The 17,860-nt window shown below is 41.5% G+C and overlaps 1 protein-coding gene across 2 annotated transcripts in view; it reads right to left on the bottom strand.

Annotated features, from left to right (window-relative positions):
* Window positions 1–1,714: 1,714 nt before the first annotated feature.
* atp9a (ATPase phospholipid transporting 9A) overlaps window positions 1,715–17,860 on the bottom strand; it is a 35,855-nt gene continuing 19,709 nt past the window's right edge. For both annotated transcript variants that reach the window (XM_084069642.1, XM_084069643.1), the window contains 12 exons: window positions 17,776–17,859; window positions 16,088–16,258; window positions 14,505–14,603; window positions 13,070–13,159; window positions 12,739–12,883; window positions 12,104–12,168; window positions 10,692–10,847; window positions 7,973–8,037; window positions 7,578–7,686; window positions 6,814–6,871; window positions 5,152–5,355; window positions 1,715–3,835 (listed from right to left, as the gene is read on the bottom strand). In XM_084069642.1, the coding sequence (XP_083925768.1) occupies window positions 3,699–3,835; window positions 5,152–5,355; window positions 6,814–6,871; window positions 7,578–7,686; window positions 7,973–8,037; window positions 10,692–10,847; window positions 12,104–12,168; window positions 12,739–12,883; window positions 13,070–13,159; window positions 14,505–14,603; window positions 16,088–16,258; window positions 17,776–17,859 (1,383 nt within the window). In that variant the 3' untranslated portion in view covers window positions 1,715–3,698. The remainder of the gene's footprint in view (window positions 3,836–5,151; window positions 5,356–6,813; window positions 6,872–7,577; window positions 7,687–7,972; window positions 8,038–10,691; window positions 10,848–12,103; window positions 12,169–12,738; window positions 12,884–13,069; window positions 13,160–14,504; window positions 14,604–16,087; window positions 16,259–17,775; window position 17,860) is intronic.

Genomic DNA, 17,860 nt, shown 5'->3' with positions numbered 1-17,860 from the left:
ACTGACCCCCCCCCCCCCCACCCTCTCTCTCTCTCTCTTTCACTGACTGGATTGCGGATTTGGCAGCAATCCAACCGGGGGCTCTGTAGAATCTACAGTGTAGATGGCCGAAGGCTCAAAGGAAAGACCTCAAATGTTGAGGTTAGGAGGCAGTTCTGTTGATTCTGGAGTGGAATTTCAGTTTTCATGGGACTGATTAAGTTAAATGGTTACTTTTAATGGCATAACCTACGCATTTGGGTAATGGAATGAGAGAAAGAGAAAAAAGTTGGATGTAGAAACAGCAATTTAATCTGAGCACACAGTACTGTAGTGCTTGACTGTAGGTTTAAAAAATAAATCCAAAGAAAACGATCTTGGGGACAAATACACAATCTGAAATTCAGTACTGTTCAAACTTTTATATGGACAATTAGCATGTTTCCTTCCATTAAATGAAACTAGCCATGATCATCCATTTTGAAGAAAAAAGGCACAAAGTTGTTTCTTGTGAAAGTGTTAGGGAATTTCTATACTATGTGGTGATATGCAAGATACATATTGTACATTGTGTGTATGTAATTGAGTGAATACTCAGTTATATGGTTATTGGTCAATAGAGTACAGACTAGTAGCTAGATTGCTTCATCACGGTCTCGCTTGAAATGCTATATTAAGATTAATGCAACATGATGACAAATATGATATAGTAGGGTCACAATGACCAGCCAATGACACTTGTGTCTAAAGGTCTGTGATTCAAATAGAGATGAGAGGACAGACTGTACATACATTAGGACTGCAACATGAATTCTGATGATTGAGGAAGGATGCTCATATTGAAACACTTTGAGAGTAGTAGGGTAAGAATCGATTTCCCAATAGATTAGTCTGTCTGTCTGCCGGATGGTATATAAGCACCCAGGAACTACATGGGAGCTGGCCGCTTTCGCTGCCTGCTCCTGTGCGTGCTAGATTAGACCTAGAATGTTGTAAAGTGTACTTCGTGCTGAATAAACAGTAAACATGCATAGTGGTCTGTCATCATTGCGTGGGGTGTCATGCTCCTTGAGAGATTCCACCACAAAAGCTTGCTTAAATAATCAAGAATTATTCCGTTATGTTATCCAGGCCTTTAAATTAATTGTTTTGTATAAAAGCTGTGTTTGATAGGAGGGTGAATTATCAGCTACTATCCTCATCCTCAACTACATAAAGCTGAATATTAGTGTGGAGGAGATTAGATAGAGATGTGAACTAGTGACAGGGACTCCCTCATCTGGTGACTGTGGGCCAAACACTGTGTCTTGTTCATAGAGAACTATGTACATAATCATAATAATACAATATCAATTAATTAATAATAACACATAATAATTCAGCACTATATCTGAATATACAAGTAAAACATAATACACAGTAGCTTAGTAAAGCCTGATTTATACTTCATTGTACGAAAGAGCCGGGTAAAAAATACCATATCTACACAAGACACTGTTTGTACGATGAAGTATCAATTAAGCATGACAAACACATGACTTACTTGACTTAAACCGTTTTGCTCTTTGGGGAGAATAGGTAATTCATGAACTTCTTCCAGCTCAAACCTTGCTGAAAGTTTTTCTTAAGCGGGTGATTGGTCCACCTAACTTTATGACAAACACATGCACAAAATAAATTATATTCTTAGGCTATTAATACTTTTCAAGATATGATAAAGAACAGCAGCACTAGAAAACAGCATGACATTTATTAATCATCATCACCAATTAACATGAACAGAATCCTCCCTTTTTGTTCTATTAGTTATCCGTGTGCAATTAATGAATGAATAAATAAAAACTTAAAACATGTTATATTTACAAGCAAGATCACAATGCCATTGGCCAAATAATAAACATACATTTACCATAATTTATGGTTTGCAAATCCACAGCATATTAAAAAAGCAATAATTAATCAGTAGTACAAACACAATTCTGTGCAAAATTCTTGGAGTTAAATGGGAGTTGGAGTGTACATGAGTACATTAAATTATTACTTATGGCACATTATTTAGGATTCACTGCGTTGCACCAACACAGTAATCTTTCAATGATGCACAGCACTTGCAAATGGTCCATACAAATTAAAATCCTCAGTGCTCATTTAACTCAGTCAATTGAAGACTGCGTCTTTTACATCGTATAAGCAAAAACCAAGGGCTTAAGAAATGAGGACATGATAATACAACACTAATTATTTACAATGTTATCACCGCACCACCATGAGGAACGGATCAAAAGCATTTCTCTCTTTTTTTTAAATTTGACAAATGTGCAGTAACACTTCAGCGAGCATTTTCAAATTCTACTTGGCAGCGTAGTTGTTATTTGTTCTCTTTTCTTTCTACAGATAATCTGTGGGTGTTAGTAGTAGCAGAGAGAAGTGAGGGGGCTTTGGAGGAGAAGGAGTGACAGAAGGGGATGGGGGGGGGCAGCCGTACATCGGTCAGTGGAGTATTTTCAGTTATGGCTTTAGGTCACAACTACTGTGAGTCACCATGCAATGCTAAAGTGTGGTCAACGTCTGCCTCTGGGGTGCCCACATGAGAGGGTCAAGACCGCCAAGCCACCGTTGAACACGCAGGCCAGTGAGGAGACATGGTGGAAGGTCTGACTGCAAATAGCCCATACCCGTCTGTGGCTATTTTGACCATGCTCCTCAACACACAAACAACTTTTACTATTCAGCATCCGTACAAAAAGACAAAGACAGATTTAACATCAGAGACTGTGGGTCATGCTAAATAAACAACCACAACACCTCCGCTATGTTGGGCTGTAGCACTGGAGTGACGCACAAACAAATACACAAAACTCACAGGCGTGTATTTTATGCGGAGTCTGGTCTGTAAAAAGTTTTTTTTTACATATAATTCTCCAGCTCTATTTAGATGATCACTCTTTAAGGACAGCGTGAGTCCTGAGAAAATGCTACGTCAGTTCCAATAATAAAAGCATTGCTGTTTAAAGAGCTAACTGTAGCAACTGTAATGTTTAAAGACCAAAACCTGATTGAACTTTTGCATAACTGACTGAGAATCGCATCTTGTTTTGTAGTAAGTAACCATTCTCAAATCAGCCCAAGTGTTTTTTCTTTCTTTCTTTTTTTTCTCAATATCCATAGGTTGAATCAGAAGGGAAAAAATATCAGCATCTTATTTTAGCGGTGCATTGCTTGATTAAAAGAGGCACAATAGCTCTGTGTTAATCAGTTATGTCACCCGCATATTTACATTTCACTCGTAAGAATATTTCAATGCCTGTAGTTGCCTGTGGTCTGTATGACACAATACAGATGCACTCTAATACCAGTGCTACCCAAAGCTACCCACAAATCCCTGGGAGTCTTGTCAACCCCGAGTACTTATCAGCCTTTGCATCAAACACACAAATCCCTGGGTGTGTTGTCAACCCAGAGTACTTACCAGCCTTTGCATCAAACACATGTAACACTGTTGAACACTTAACACCCTCACCTCCAAATTCAAATGGATTATCCACAGTCATGAGTTTGCAAATGCAAGCCTTTTTCACAATAAATTAAAGGGGAGGAGGCCATTTGTGATTCTCTGGTCCAAGTGCAGTCTGTGTTAGCCGAGAGAGGAATGCACCTCTGTATTCCTACAGTTAAGCGAGGCTGGGGGTGTGGTGGGGAGAGGAGACTCCACTGGCTCTCTAGGTGGTGAGCTTGGAGTAGCTGGGTGGGGAGAAGCGCCGGCGCAGGTATTTGAGGATGTATAGCGGTAGGCAGCTGACCAGGGTGATTACAGTCACCTTCCACAGGAAGGACACTGTCATGATGAAGTACACATCTACACAACAAAACACAGAGACAACGGTCAGATACATACACGATGTGTGCTTGTAGATTGGTTGTTTGGGAAAGATTTAGGCATTATTGGAAAAGTCTCCTATAATGACATTTCCAAAACAGGGATGCCAGGTTAAAAGTGGCTAAGTCTGTCTGTAGGTTTTATAAATGTTCAACCAATGAAAAGTATTGACAAGAGCTTGTGACTATATAATAACTACATTGGATTAATTGGAACACAGGTTATTTTTTACATTTCCTGAAAAGTCACGTTTTTTTACATTGCTTTCTGCCTGACGATATGCCATTTGAATTAATCCTTGTTACGTTCAACAGTTAAACTGCACAATGAATCAAGCACCCTTGTAGGACCTCTTGACATGAATAGTCACGAGTAGACTGGAAAGACATCAAACTGAATGAGAAAATGCTGACTTAACCAAAAAATAGATCTTCTTTAAAAATGTTAGATGTCTTTTTCATTTTAAAGATAGTCTTTAAAATCTAATTTCAGTTTGGCCTCAAGGCCCAAAAAAGGTACTTTTGACCACGTTCCAGTCATAATTCTCAGTGGTCGAGCTGAAATTGGAACTACATGCCACACATAAAGGCCTAAAGTAAAGGTTTGGAAAGCTCCATGAGAGTGTTGTATGTGTCACCAGACCCAATATGGCAAAAGTAAACATAGTGTTTTTCTGTCAGATCAAGTAAATAAATCCCCAAAGGCCTGACAGGAAATAGACGGCTATGGAAAAATATAAACAAAGGCATACAACTATTTTCTCAATTAAAGTATATATTTTTCCTCTTATAGGGTCTTATAGTGCCCGCAAATCTGTGACACTCTAGCACAGAAAAATGACTTTGTTGTTATGTTTTCTACTAAACGCTGGCACCGTCATGTCTGTAATAAACACATGGACCTTGGCAGTAAATAGTAGCTGGGACAGGAAACCGACAGGAGCGCTTGGCATTTCCTCTTTGATACTATGGTATGCCCATGCTTGCGCCACTCTAGCACAATGTGTCACTATGCTCACCTTTAGCCTTCCTAATAGGGGACAAACTGGACGCCAGAGGCATGGCATAACTGGACTGGTCCTTGTCACTGCCGAATGCTGACGTAGTATTTCAAGGTCAGGAAAAGCCCAATATCATCAATCAATCAGAGTGTGCATTGACATAAATTAGCGGTGCATTGTTTTTCCTTTTCCTTATTTGAAACATACTGACCCAATCTCAATATATCCGTCCATAAAAGTGTCACCCTCTTGTCTTGGCAGAATGTTTTGTGCATGTGTGCATGTGTTCTCTCACCTATGAACTCATGTAGGAAGACGAGAGATGCGATGTAACACGCCAAACTGAGAAGTTCGCCGACTATCATGAGCCAGTGCCACGTCTGAATGGTCAGGGCCACCATTAGCAGCTCAGTTAGAATGAGAGCAGTGAAAGAAATGGCAACGATGTGGACAAACTCGGACTCGAAGAGCAGCATGGCACCGTACATGATGATGCTGCCTGTAAGGCAAAGACAGGATCTAATATTAACAATATGATATTACAGTTTAAAGACACTCTGCCTAGTCTTTACTCAGAGCATTATGAATGTAATGCCATCAGCTAAATCTGACTAAAGCCAAAAGGGTGTGACTGGGGGGGCGAATGTAGCAGTAGTATTGCCCTAGACCTTAATGTGTAAACACCTTTTACCTGGGAGAATATATTGCTTAGCCCCCTTTAAAGCATGCCTTAAAGCAGGGGTTCTCAACCTGTGGGTCAGGACCCCCAGGGGGTTCCCCAGATGCCATTAAAGTGACAATTTAAGGACTTTAATACCTAATACCAAAACAAAGAAATACATCAGCTATTTTCACAATATGTATCTGTGGAACCGAGTCAAACTAAATGTAATGCCTCAACCTCATCAACAATTCCAAGTGCCTGTCAGGGTGGGGGGTCCCCGGTTCAAATATGATTATTTTGGGGGGTCACGGCCTGAAAAGGTTGAGAACCACTGCCTCAAAGAATATTCGCTGCACGAAAAAATGATAATCGGGATAATCTTTGATGATTTTTGGTAATATTCTTATGTTCTTGTTGCTTATTGTACTGTCAAATAGTATGTAATGGCGATGATTTTATTGTTCCTCAGTATGCCTGAGGGATGGGGAGATGGGTTGTACGTTGTCCTGGTAATGAACCCTTGTGTAATGTTGAGCAGGTGAGGGCAAGGTGCAACAGCTAACTCGTTAAGATGTTTGAATTAAAAACATGATTTTCGATTGCACCCCTACCGCAAGGCATTCAAAAACGTACAAGCAACTACAACTACAATCAAAGTGATTCCAAACAACTCATCAGAGGTTCTTTCTAGAAGGCTAAGAAAGTGGGCCTGGTGATTTGGAAAGATAGCTCAAGATGGATCTGGAATAAAGTAGAGCATCCATCAAATAAAGTCTGTTTTGACAGAGAGACGTTTGGGAGTGAGTCTGTACACAAAAGGCACACGGGTGTAACGTTGGATGGCTCTGGCAACGCCTTTGCAACATAAATGGCCCATGTCGGAAAACCACCTCAGGTTATTTAACATCCACAACCACCACAGACATAAATAAACTCTTCTAGTAATTAAGACGAAAGTGTGTGGGCAGTTTGGGAGAGTTACGCATGAAAAATGCAGAGTGCAGTAGTTTCTGGTGGCTTTGTAAGGGCAGCTTAAGGTAAGCTTTGTTGGTAAAACACTGTCTTTTAATCCCACATACCACAGTCTCACATAAAGTATAGTACAATAACTCATGCAGTTACATGTTACTGGACATTCACTACACAATGCTGCTTGAAAACATATACTGTACTATATAAGATCTACATTGTCCAGTTGTCTTGGTGCCATGTGTTTGTATGCTACTGTACTCTCTACCAATGCCACATTTCTGCAGTTTTTACACTTGGCTACATTTAGTGGTTCTTCCTTACCTTGGTAAATACTTATTATGACCCATATTAGAAATGTCTTGAAAGACAACGGTCTGCCCTGTGAAGAAAAACAACACAACCAGTGATTAAACTTCATATCCATATTGTTGCTGTCGGGCAGAAAGATTGTATCTCTACTGTATATTTCAACCTCTGATATAAAAGAATACATATATCATATGTTTTGTTTTGTAAATCAATGCCCTACTTCGTTGTACAAGAGTGTTACACAAAAGTAATAACAATAGCTGATCTACAAGCTTGTACATTAGCTTTTTTTATAAATATTTAAACAATGAAAAGTATTAACAAGAGCAGGTGACATTGAATCATTGGAACACAGGTTATTCTTTGGATATACAAGGTTTCCACCCGACAGCGACGATATGAATTCAAGAGATTTATTGTTCACGCTCAAAAAGTATGTTGCATGTACTCCACCAGACTGTGCTAACAATAACAAATGGGGGAAAATGAAATAAATAATATAAAAAAACAAGGTATAATAAGCGTAAAAGCTTAGCTGCAATAGTTTTAAAGAAATAAAGTGTGTACAGTGTCTAATTTGTAGAAAGAGTGCAAAAAACTGTCAGTACAGATAGTTTGCGGAAAAACTGTTTATGTGCATAGCTGGCTAATTCATACTTATTTGTCTCCGTCAGGCCGAAGGCCAAACAACACTTGTTGAAAGGATCATGCGACAAAGTATGAATGATGACATAATCAGTGATAAAATGCGATATCTTTGATTGTAAAATAAATACCTTTAATAAGTCTTTATATAGTTCTGGGTACAGCATGGCAACTTCTGACTTAACATCTTTGTCGAGCACAAGAGAGAACACGGGGAACATGGTGTAGATAGTAGAGTAGCTGAAATAGAAATGATTTTGTCGGTTAAACGGCTGAAGTTTGGGCTTCATTGATTTGAAGCTTAATTCTATACATCCAGGGAAGCCACTTTGATACAAAATGAAAAATTGTTTTAGCCAGTTCGCTTCTTTTGATTTAGTTCTTGGATGCATTACAGTACAGCATAAAGATTGCATAGTTTCCTGTCTTGTCAATGCGACAGTGCTTTTACACAAATGAAATGCCATGGAAACAGCAGCCAAATGCTCTTGTGATAAGTCATCGCTATTCATAATGCTTGGCTCACCCGATAACTAAGAATCCTTGATAGAGGGGGACAGAGGCGAAGTAGAAAACAGATGAGAAAACGGCCTGCGGGGAGAAGAAAAAAGGAGAGATATAATGAATGAATCATCATTTATTCTTCAGCTCCCATCAATCCTTTGATGGCATCAGGGACAGAAATGGAAGAAGCCAGTTTCCGTCACCTTTCAAATGCTAAACACAAAAATATCACTAATGGGCCAAATTAATAATGATTAAATGACAAATTGAATTTTAACAAGCCAGAGAAATTGTAGAAAAAAAGAAAAGAAAACTAAAACACTTTTTATTTGTGCAAATCTATGAATATAGATATTTTTAAATGGACCATTTTTGACTCTAATCTTTGCTCCTGGGGGTCCCTGGAACAAAATATTTTCAGATGGGGGTCCGCGGCCAAATACATATAATTTTGGGCGTCCTTCACATGAAAAGGTTTGAGAACCACTGATATATAGCATAGCAACATACTGTATTTTTTTAGCGGTGCCAACCGCTCTATACGTGGCTTTGACTCGGTGTCTGTGTGTGTGTCTGTGTGTCTGTGTGTCTGTGTGTATGAGCCCGGGATGAGCACGGCAAAGAAGCAACACATACAAACACACGCACACACACACACACACACACGGACTTGGAGATTGCCTATGCCATCTCTCCTCTCATTTGCCACACGTGCCACCGGTTATCAAAGAGGGGTCCAGGGACCCCCAGGGACGTCCGCCCGTATGAGCACGGGATGAGCACGGGATTTTAAACAGCTATAACTCCAGTTTGCAGCATGCCACCAAGTCCAAATTTGGTATGTGGACCACCAATACGGGCCGAGCATGAATTGCTCAAGCCCCGCCCCCTCTGTCTTCCCATTGGCTGGCCTTTAAACAGCCATAACTCAAGTTCGCAGCATGCTACGGAGTACAAATTTTGGACATGGACTAAAACCATCAATAGGGACACACTGTAATTACTTAAGCCCCGCCCCCTCTGTCTGCCCATTGGCTGGGCTTTAAACAGCCATTATTCCAGTTTGCAGCATGCTACCAAGTACAAATTTGGTAAGTGCACTCAGACCACCAATAGGGACGAACTGAAATGAGTTAAGCCCCGCCCCAAAGGCACCGCTTCCTTCACACAGGGTGTGATTTTTCAGAAAACTCTTAGGATTTAGAAGACATTTGTAGATGCGTTCCCGGATTGAACGGGTTAATACGTGGACGGCTGCAAGGGTAGCGCCAGTCAATTAGTCAGTCAACCAGATTGGTAGGTCCCATACCAAACAGGTCACAGCTGTGGTTGTGGTCGGTGTTAATGTGAGCCATGTGGAGGATGGCCTCCGTAAAGCCAGAGTGAGTCATGGGCTCTCCCTCCCCAGTGTGGGCTGATGTTGGACTGCGACATGGGACTGTGGACTGAAGCTGTAGGTGCAGGGCCCACTCTTCTGATGCGTCACGAATGTTGACCATCTCTGAACTCCCTGCCTCAACCCCACTGACCTCTGATCAGATCTGGTTAGCTTGGTGTCAATCCTCAAATATCACTGTTCATGCCCTGGATTTAGTTAACCATGGCAGTGGCTCTCAAACTTTTCCATGTCACAGACCCCCATCGGCAAAGGTTTTGTAGAGCATTGGTTCTCAAAGTGGGGTCCGGGGACCCCCAGGGGTCCTTGAGGGAGTTCCAGGGGGTCCCCAGCTAAATGATAGATTAGGCACCAAATGGACCCTTATGTGTCTGTAACTCTTGAGAGTGTACAAATGGAACCAAATGGACCCTAACGGGTCCATTTGGTTCCATTTGTACACTCTCAGAGTTAAATTGACATAGATTTTACAATATAAATTGCGGTCCAAGTGATAGATATGCCATTAACTGGGGGTCTGTAGCCTAATGCATGTCAAACTGGGGGTCCTTGAAATCAAAATGGTTGAGAATCACTGCTAGAGCCGTAAAAAATCTTCTCTCATGGGGGTCCCTGGCATATCTTTTGAAATGGGGGTCCGCAGGCTAATAAGTGTCAATTTGGGGGTCCTTGACATGAAAAAGTTTGAGAACCACTGTTGTAGAGACCCCATCAGAGAAGATTTGTGTCGTTAAACCTTTTCAAAATGATTCCAAATTGCTCACAATTTTTCAAGATTTTCCAAAACTTTTCAAAAAAGAAAAATATAGGGATACCTTGGTGAACTTGGTTAACTCTTTGACTGCCAATGACAACATTTCTCATCATATTTTGCCATGGCCCACACAGCCAATGACGATTTGTGTTTTCAGTGGTTTTCTACTAGATGGTGCTGTTCGCTCGCCTATGGGTCACCGTTTGGCTCCCAGACAAGGAGAGGAGCAGCGGGTCACGTGATCTCAAAACAAACAGCCCGTTCTCTCCCTTGTAATTCGATCTGGAAGAATGGCTTTTCTGCTGTTTGTGTTGCTTTTTGGCGAAAACAGCCTACATTCAACTGGCCACAACTATGGAATCGCCGATTCTACGAGACTCGGATACGTCTTTTAAAGCGATCGGGGATCTATCATACTGGAGATAAATATTCTAAGATATTTCAAAGGTGAGTGAAAACACTCGAAAATCGCTGGCAGTGGCATGGCAAAATTATGTTTTATTTCTGGCAGTCAAAAGTTGAAGTGATATTAATTGTGCTGTGCATTACCCATATCCTACCTATTGACCTACATAGGCCCATCCTACCTACCTGCATGGTGCTGATGCACAGGCTCCTGTGGATGACAAACTGGCTGAGGGCTGCAGACCTCTTGTAACTGTTCCGCCCATGGACCATGAGGAGTCGGCCCAAATGTTTGAACTGAGTCACAGAGAAGTCGGCGGCCAACGACGCCTGCTTTCCTTCCTGTCAGAGAGACATAGCAACGGGGAAAGAGAAAGCAGGTTATAGAAGGTCTTTGGTAAGCTTAAATACATGTGCATGGTCTGATAAGTTACTTAGAATAGTGTTTTTTATTTTTTACAAGTATTAAGGTCAATGAATGGGACTTTAGAAAATGAACAGCAGTCAGTGGGAAAATAAAGGTCTTTGATTCTGCGATCATGGAATCGATTTGGCGGATTATGGTTACGATTCAGGCATTTTAGCGCCAACATCCACTCATCAGTTAAAAACCTTGGTGGGATCTTCGACAGTAACTTCAGATTCGACAAACAGATCAGTTCTGTGGTTAAAGCCAGCTTCTTCCAACTCCGGCTTCTGGCAAGGATAAAGGCTTATCTCTCCCCACCTAACCTAGAGAGGGTAATGCACTCCTTTATAACCTTGAGGCTCGTTTACTGCAACTCCCTTTATGTAGGTATTGACCAGTCAGCTCTTAGGTGTCTGCAGCTAGTACAGTATGCTGCCGCTTGCCTCCTCACTGGCAAGAAAAAACGCACCCACATCACTCCGGTCCTAGCCTCACTCCACTGGCTCCCTGTCCGTCTTAGAATTGATTTTAAGATCTTACTGTTTGTTTTTAAAGGCCAAAATGGGCTGTCCCCCTCGTATTCATCAGAGCTCATAGAGCCGTACATCCCAGCCACAGCCCTGAGGTCAGCTGACCAGTCGCTCTTGACTGAGCTCAAAACTAGTTATACTGTAAGACCAGAGGTGACCGGGCCTTTGCAGCGGCTGTCCCTAGACTTTGGAACACCCTGACCCTCCATATTCGCTCTACTCCTTCACTAGAGACCTTTAAGTCTTTATTGAAGAATACTTTTTTTCACTGTGGCCTTTGACACTGTTTTATAGTGTAAATGGTATAACTTTGTAATGCTGCTTTTAGCACTTTTTGTTTCTCTTCGTTATGCCACTTTTTGTTTTCTTGTCTTAATCCGTTTTATTTGTCTTTGTCAATCTTGTTTCTTTGTTTTAACCTGTACAGCACTTTGGTTGACCTTTGGTCGTTGCAATATGTGCTTTATAAGTAAAGTTTGGATGAAGACTTGTGTTTGGGTGCAAACGACAGATTCTCCCAGCAGAGGAATCATCTGTGCACGTCCCTCTACATCTGTGACAATCTGTGACAGCCATCTCAAAAGGAAACACACACACACACAGGGACAAAGTGTGAGAGCGGCAGCAGCGTGAGCCGATGAGATGGAAGAGAGTCTTACTTTGCCCTCCACTCCCACGCCACAGTCGGCTTCCTGGATCATGCTGACATCGTTTCCTCCGTCCCCTAAGAGAAAACAACAGCCGTGGAAGTGTCAGGATTCACATATCTGTGTATGACATACCAAACACATTGTGTGTGCTGGCAAGACACTCCCTTAAAATGACAACAGTCTAACATCTCTAGTTTGAGGGTGGTTAACTGGAAGAACCAGCCAATAAAGGCTCTGAGTTCCGCGTGGAACTCAGAGCTGAGGTTCCCATGTATTGTGAGCCGAAACCGTAGCCATGATGTTCCTGATATTGGTGTGTAAGCAATATTCCGCTGACAATGTCCAAATTTGACAAATGGCGGCCATATGTAACCAGCAAACAAATATTATGTCCATCTTCCCCTTTATTTGGGGAACCATGTAGATTGGATAGAACTAGTTGGCGAAATAGAATGCAATAAAATACAGCGTTTCATTATGAATATGGACATTTTAGAGAAGGGCAAAGTATTCTTGAAATGTGATAAACCCTAAATAAAAACAAACAGGGAACAAAGCTTGAAATATGGCTTAAAAAGTTGCATAACCATTTGGTTCCAGTTTGTGGTTCCAGTTTATCATGTACTCTTGGGGCTACTACTCACCTACAGCACAGGTCAGTTTGCCTGTGCGCTCCTGTAGCAGCCGCACTATCTGGGCCTTCTGAGTCGGAGCACAGCGACAGCAAACCACAGCAGGACACTGGCATGCCAACTCCATGAACTCATACTCATAGAACTTCAGACACACCTGCAGGGCAGCGGAATACACATGGGTTGAGCGGCACAGTGCACAACGTAACGACTGTGGGTCTTTATCTTCAGCATGTCAGAGACACAAAACTTACAGTTGGTGTGGTTTAGACAATAATGACAACCACATATACCACTAAACTGTGGTCTTTCAGTGGCGGGCGGACACACACGTGGCACTTACCTCGAGTGAGTCCCCAGATATCACAAGCGCACAGTCGTGTTTTCTCCTAAATGCGTTGAGCTCCAGGTGAGCCTCCCCTCGTGTTGTTACCTATGACAAGGCAACCATATTAAGGTTCATGCACGTGCATAATGCATCAGGACAACAGGCAGTCAGTCTAGCCAGCTTGATAGCAATCAAACCCACAGCATAAATGTGTGACGGCTCGATACACTGCAACTGCCATTTGCTTTACAATGATTAGAATCATGGAAGGCCTACAGTAAGCGATTCACAGTCATCTTGCAAACCAAAACTCAACTGATGGGGAACTATTGAACAGAAATGTAAGGAAAGGAAGAAAAAATGCTATGCAATCAATTAGCGGGCTCCAAGAATTAGGGCTGTGAATCTTCTGCTATCTCATGATTCGATTCAAATTCTTGGGGTCACGATTCGTTAAAAAAAGAAATTCTCATAAAAAAAAATCCTAAATCATTTCAGTCCTATTGTTTTCATCTGGACTTTAACAACTAAGTGTAGTCTAATTATTTCCAACAGCTCAAACAAATTATTATATAATACCAGAGAGGGTTGTGTATATATAAATATATTTTTTAAATAGATTTTTGGAAATTGTGAATCGATTTTGAATCGTTGATAATAAGAATCGCGATTCTTACATGAATTGATTTTTTCCAACACCCCTACCAAGAATGTGTCACTTTCAAATATAGACTTAAAATGTTTAAAAAATGTGGCACTGACTTGGCGTATGATCAATCTGTCAACAACTGTTGATGCTCTGGTATGAATATCCTTCAGCTATTAACAATTCATACGTCAATCCAGATCATGCCATTGGTGTCAACCAGGAAACTATTCCAGATGCATGTGTTACAGGCCCAGTCAGCACTCCCTGTGTCCACTGGGACAGCGGTTTTCAAGCTGTGCCAGCCATTGTTTTGCTCTTCCAGTAACCACTGTTGTACGCAATTTGTAACCTTCCTATATGGCCGGCTCTCCGTCTGCTCTGGCGAGGGTCCAGAGGGGAAGTCAAGGGACTATCAAAGCGGTTCGAGAACCCTAAACCTGCAAAACAAATTAGGAAGTGAGCCCTCAGTGCGTTCCCTCTGGGAGTGGCTCAGCTGGTCTCCCCACTCAGTGTGAGCGAAGGCCTGTTTGTTCTGTTTGACAGTGACTTGGACGGGCCATGCTGGTGGGAGGTGATTTATTCAGCTGTGGATCCTGGCTAGGTTGCTTGTGTAGTTGTGTGGGACCGTATGACCACTAGCAAATGGGCCTTGGCCGTACAAAGGATGGATGCCCACAGGTCATCGTAGTCAGGAAACCATGAGTGCCCTTTTGAACTGGGACAAGCCCTCAAGTACTAAAATCAACTATTGGTCACTTTATATGCACATAAGAGGAAGAGGGGTCCCTCCTCTGTACTCACGGGTCTGAAGATATGGATGTCCTGGTTACGTGTGACCAGATGAGCATTTTTGGCGGTGCAGGTGGCTGTCTCCAGCTTGTCCCCTGTCAGCATCCACACCTAAATAGAATAATAAATAGAATTATAGTATTTAGATTTGTAGTCAGAAAAATAACTAGAAAAAGTGCTCTATAAGTGCTCTAACTATTAATTCATTGTTGTGATAATCTGAGAGCACCATAGTCCGTCGATGCTTTTAAAAGGGGACTTTCTTTTTAACAAGGCATTTGCCTAGTTGGACTTATTGATGCCTTGTGTGTTTGATTTAAACTTGAACGTTTTCTTAGCTGTGTATAGTTGGCAGTTGGGGAGGGGGGTCTCTGACCATTGATCAGAATTTCTTTTGCCTTTTATGCAATGTAGAACTTTGAGATTTGTGTCAAATATAAAGTGTGTTACAAATAATATGTATTATTTATTATTATAATTATAAACCAAAATATCGTCGTAAACATCACCCTGGGGGCTGTCATACCTATCAACAGTAAGCTTTACTTCTTGCTTAATGACATTGTAAATTAGAAAAGGAGATTCAGTTGATACAATTGCTTAAACATTTTGTTTAATCTCTTAACGTGACATGGTTTTCTTTTGTTTAATATCTATACTGATATAGTTTGTGTTTGCCCGTATCATCTGTTTTTACCTTTGCTTTTCTGTCATTGTTTATTTGCATTGGTATTAGTTTCTTATTCATTTTAATTAATTACATTTCCTTTTTCATTTCAAAGCACCTTGTATCCCTGCCAAGAATGGTGCTATATAAAGAAACATTATTATTAATATTATTATTTAAAACATAAATACTTTGTACACGCCATAGAAAAGCCTAGGCTGTTTACAAAGTGTGAAGAAAAAAAATCCCCTCACACTGAAGAAGGCCACTGCATAAAAATGTGTAATTAATATGTTTACTATAGAAATAACTGCCATATAATTCTACTAATGTTTTCCTTTTCTGCCATAGAATTCTAGTAATGTTTTCCCTTTCTTTTCTTTTCAGGAAATGAGCATTGTTTTATACTTACATTATGTGTGCATCAGACTCATAACAAATTAAACCAATGAGTATTTAAGAATGCTGATGTACAAGTTATCTGCATAAGAGTTTATCCTCTTTTTGGAGATCCTCTTGTCAACATCATAAACGTAACGCGTAAATTATATTTTGGATGCATTTTCTTTCCTTTTGCATACCTGTGTTTTGTCTCTTAGTCTGTTGCAACAATGTAGTCACATTGACTTTCATAAAACCATGGACCCCCATTTCAAATGATTTCATTCTGTCCTGATATGAAACTAATCGTGTTTAACTTTAATTGTATAAATGCAATAATTGAACATGATAAATAGACTCATAGTGGTGGTGACATACTGTAATGTTAGAATAGTCACTCACACTGTAACTTTTTTTAGTTGAAATCATTTGAAGTTCATTAAATGATTGTGAAATTAAACTACTCCTCATTTGGCTGGTATCCCCTTTAGGACCCCTGGGCTTCCTCAGACCACACTTTGAAAACCACTAATGTAGGCTGTGAGACCTTGATGCCTGCGTTGCGGAGGATCTCCAGGGTGGGCCTGACATCAGCCTGGAGCTGGTCCTCCACTCCGGTCAGACACAGCAACTCCATCTCCATCTCTAGACTCTCAATCACAGTGGCCACTTTCAGGGAGCGGTCATGGACGCTGAGCTTGGCCTGGATGTACCGCGCCTTGGGGAGCAGAGGAGGGAGGGCTGGTAAACGTAGGTGGTGGGAATGTTTGGTGTTGGGCTGGATGGATACTAATATTATGGATGTGGTAAAACCATTAGAAAATCTGATCAGAAAAACTGGGAAATAACAGTCAAATTGTTATATATCTGCCAGCAGTGGGATATAAGACACAGCTCGACATGAGGGCAGCAATGTTTCCAGACCAAAACTAAGCTGCATACTGCATGAATAACTTGTTGGTTACCGCTAACTACGGCACAATGTACACAGCAACACTCACAGAGTCAAATTAACCCTCTGTGTCGCTGAAATATGTTATTGATAGTAATTGGTATGTCAACGCCTATCTGAAATGCTCCAGGGCAATTTTCTGGTGAGATAAAGCAAAAACAATTGCAAAAAGTGACTCATACAGGAACACAAACTCTGTGTGTGACTCAGTGAGTGACTCACTGCTACCCACCAGCTCAGCCCAACCCCAAGTTCACACAATTACACTTCACAAAATGGGCCTGGGGCCTTCGACTGCCGAGGGGAGGCACTGCCCTGCCCAGCCCAAACAATGGGAGGTAATATGTGTGTGGGGGCTGAGTGTCGGTGGGATATGGGTGTGTGCGTGGGAGGATGGGGTGTCCAGAGGGTGACCCCAATCACCAGACGACAGCCGTTGACATTTAAAAACAATGTTAATGAAATGCCTACGCAAAATTCCATATTATCCCGCCGAGTGCATTGCTGCTTGTAGTATAGTGTGAGTACAATGTACAGCCAGGAGCCGCCATTAGACATTCTCTGATATCTGGCAAACGTATGTCATCATTCATAATGTGTTTGGCAAACCAAAACACCAAAATTGCTTATTAAGTCTGGCAGGGGGAGTCAGCAGGGAGTCGGACCATACTTCATCAAGACTGCCTTGTCCTGTTGTAGGCTGTGTTTGGGGCCCAATCCCTCAGCTCAGATCTCTAGCAATGCGCCATGTTGTGAGCTTCGAATTATGGAGTATGAATTAAAGCTGCAATCCATAGCCAGGGGCTTCTCCATGAGCGACCAAATTTCTACCGCTCAGCTAAGCCCGCTTGCCCAGAGCAGATAATTGCACTTATAAGCTTCAGGCAGTTCTACCTGTCAACCAGTAGGTGTCTTACCCATCACCAGGGGCTACATTTGGAAGAGTAGGGAGACCACCTCCAATGTGCTAGCTATATTGTATTACCATACTTTACCATACAGAATGGTTAACCATTTACCCGAGGGGTCTATACTAGGTCCCCTCCTTTCTCCCTCTACACAAAATCTTTTTACTTAAAGTAGACGATCTACAGGCTCACAACGCATTGTGTTGCGACACGTTGTGAGTTTGTAGATTGGCTTTTGTCACCCAAAGTTCGCCCCCCAGAAAAGGGACGCTAGGGTTCATGTGGTTAAAATAATGTTATTCCGTTAGTTCTAGATTGCATCTTCAAGCATGAGTTTCAGATCCATGTAAGTCAACCCAATGAACGCTTGCTCACCTCAAAGTCCTGGTACTGCTCCTCTGTAAGGGACTTCTTGGACACTACAAGGACCCTGAGACCTTCCCTAGCCATGTTTCCACAC

The sequence above is a fragment of the Gymnoscopelus microlampas genome, assembly GCF_963454915.1.
Source record: "Gymnoscopelus microlampas genome assembly, chromosome: 10".
Classification (NCBI taxonomy): Eukaryota; Metazoa; Chordata; class Actinopteri; order Myctophiformes; family Myctophidae; genus Gymnoscopelus; species Gymnoscopelus microlampas.
Note: the sequence above shows the minus strand (reverse complement) of the source record. Positions and strands in the feature narration are given on the sequence as shown.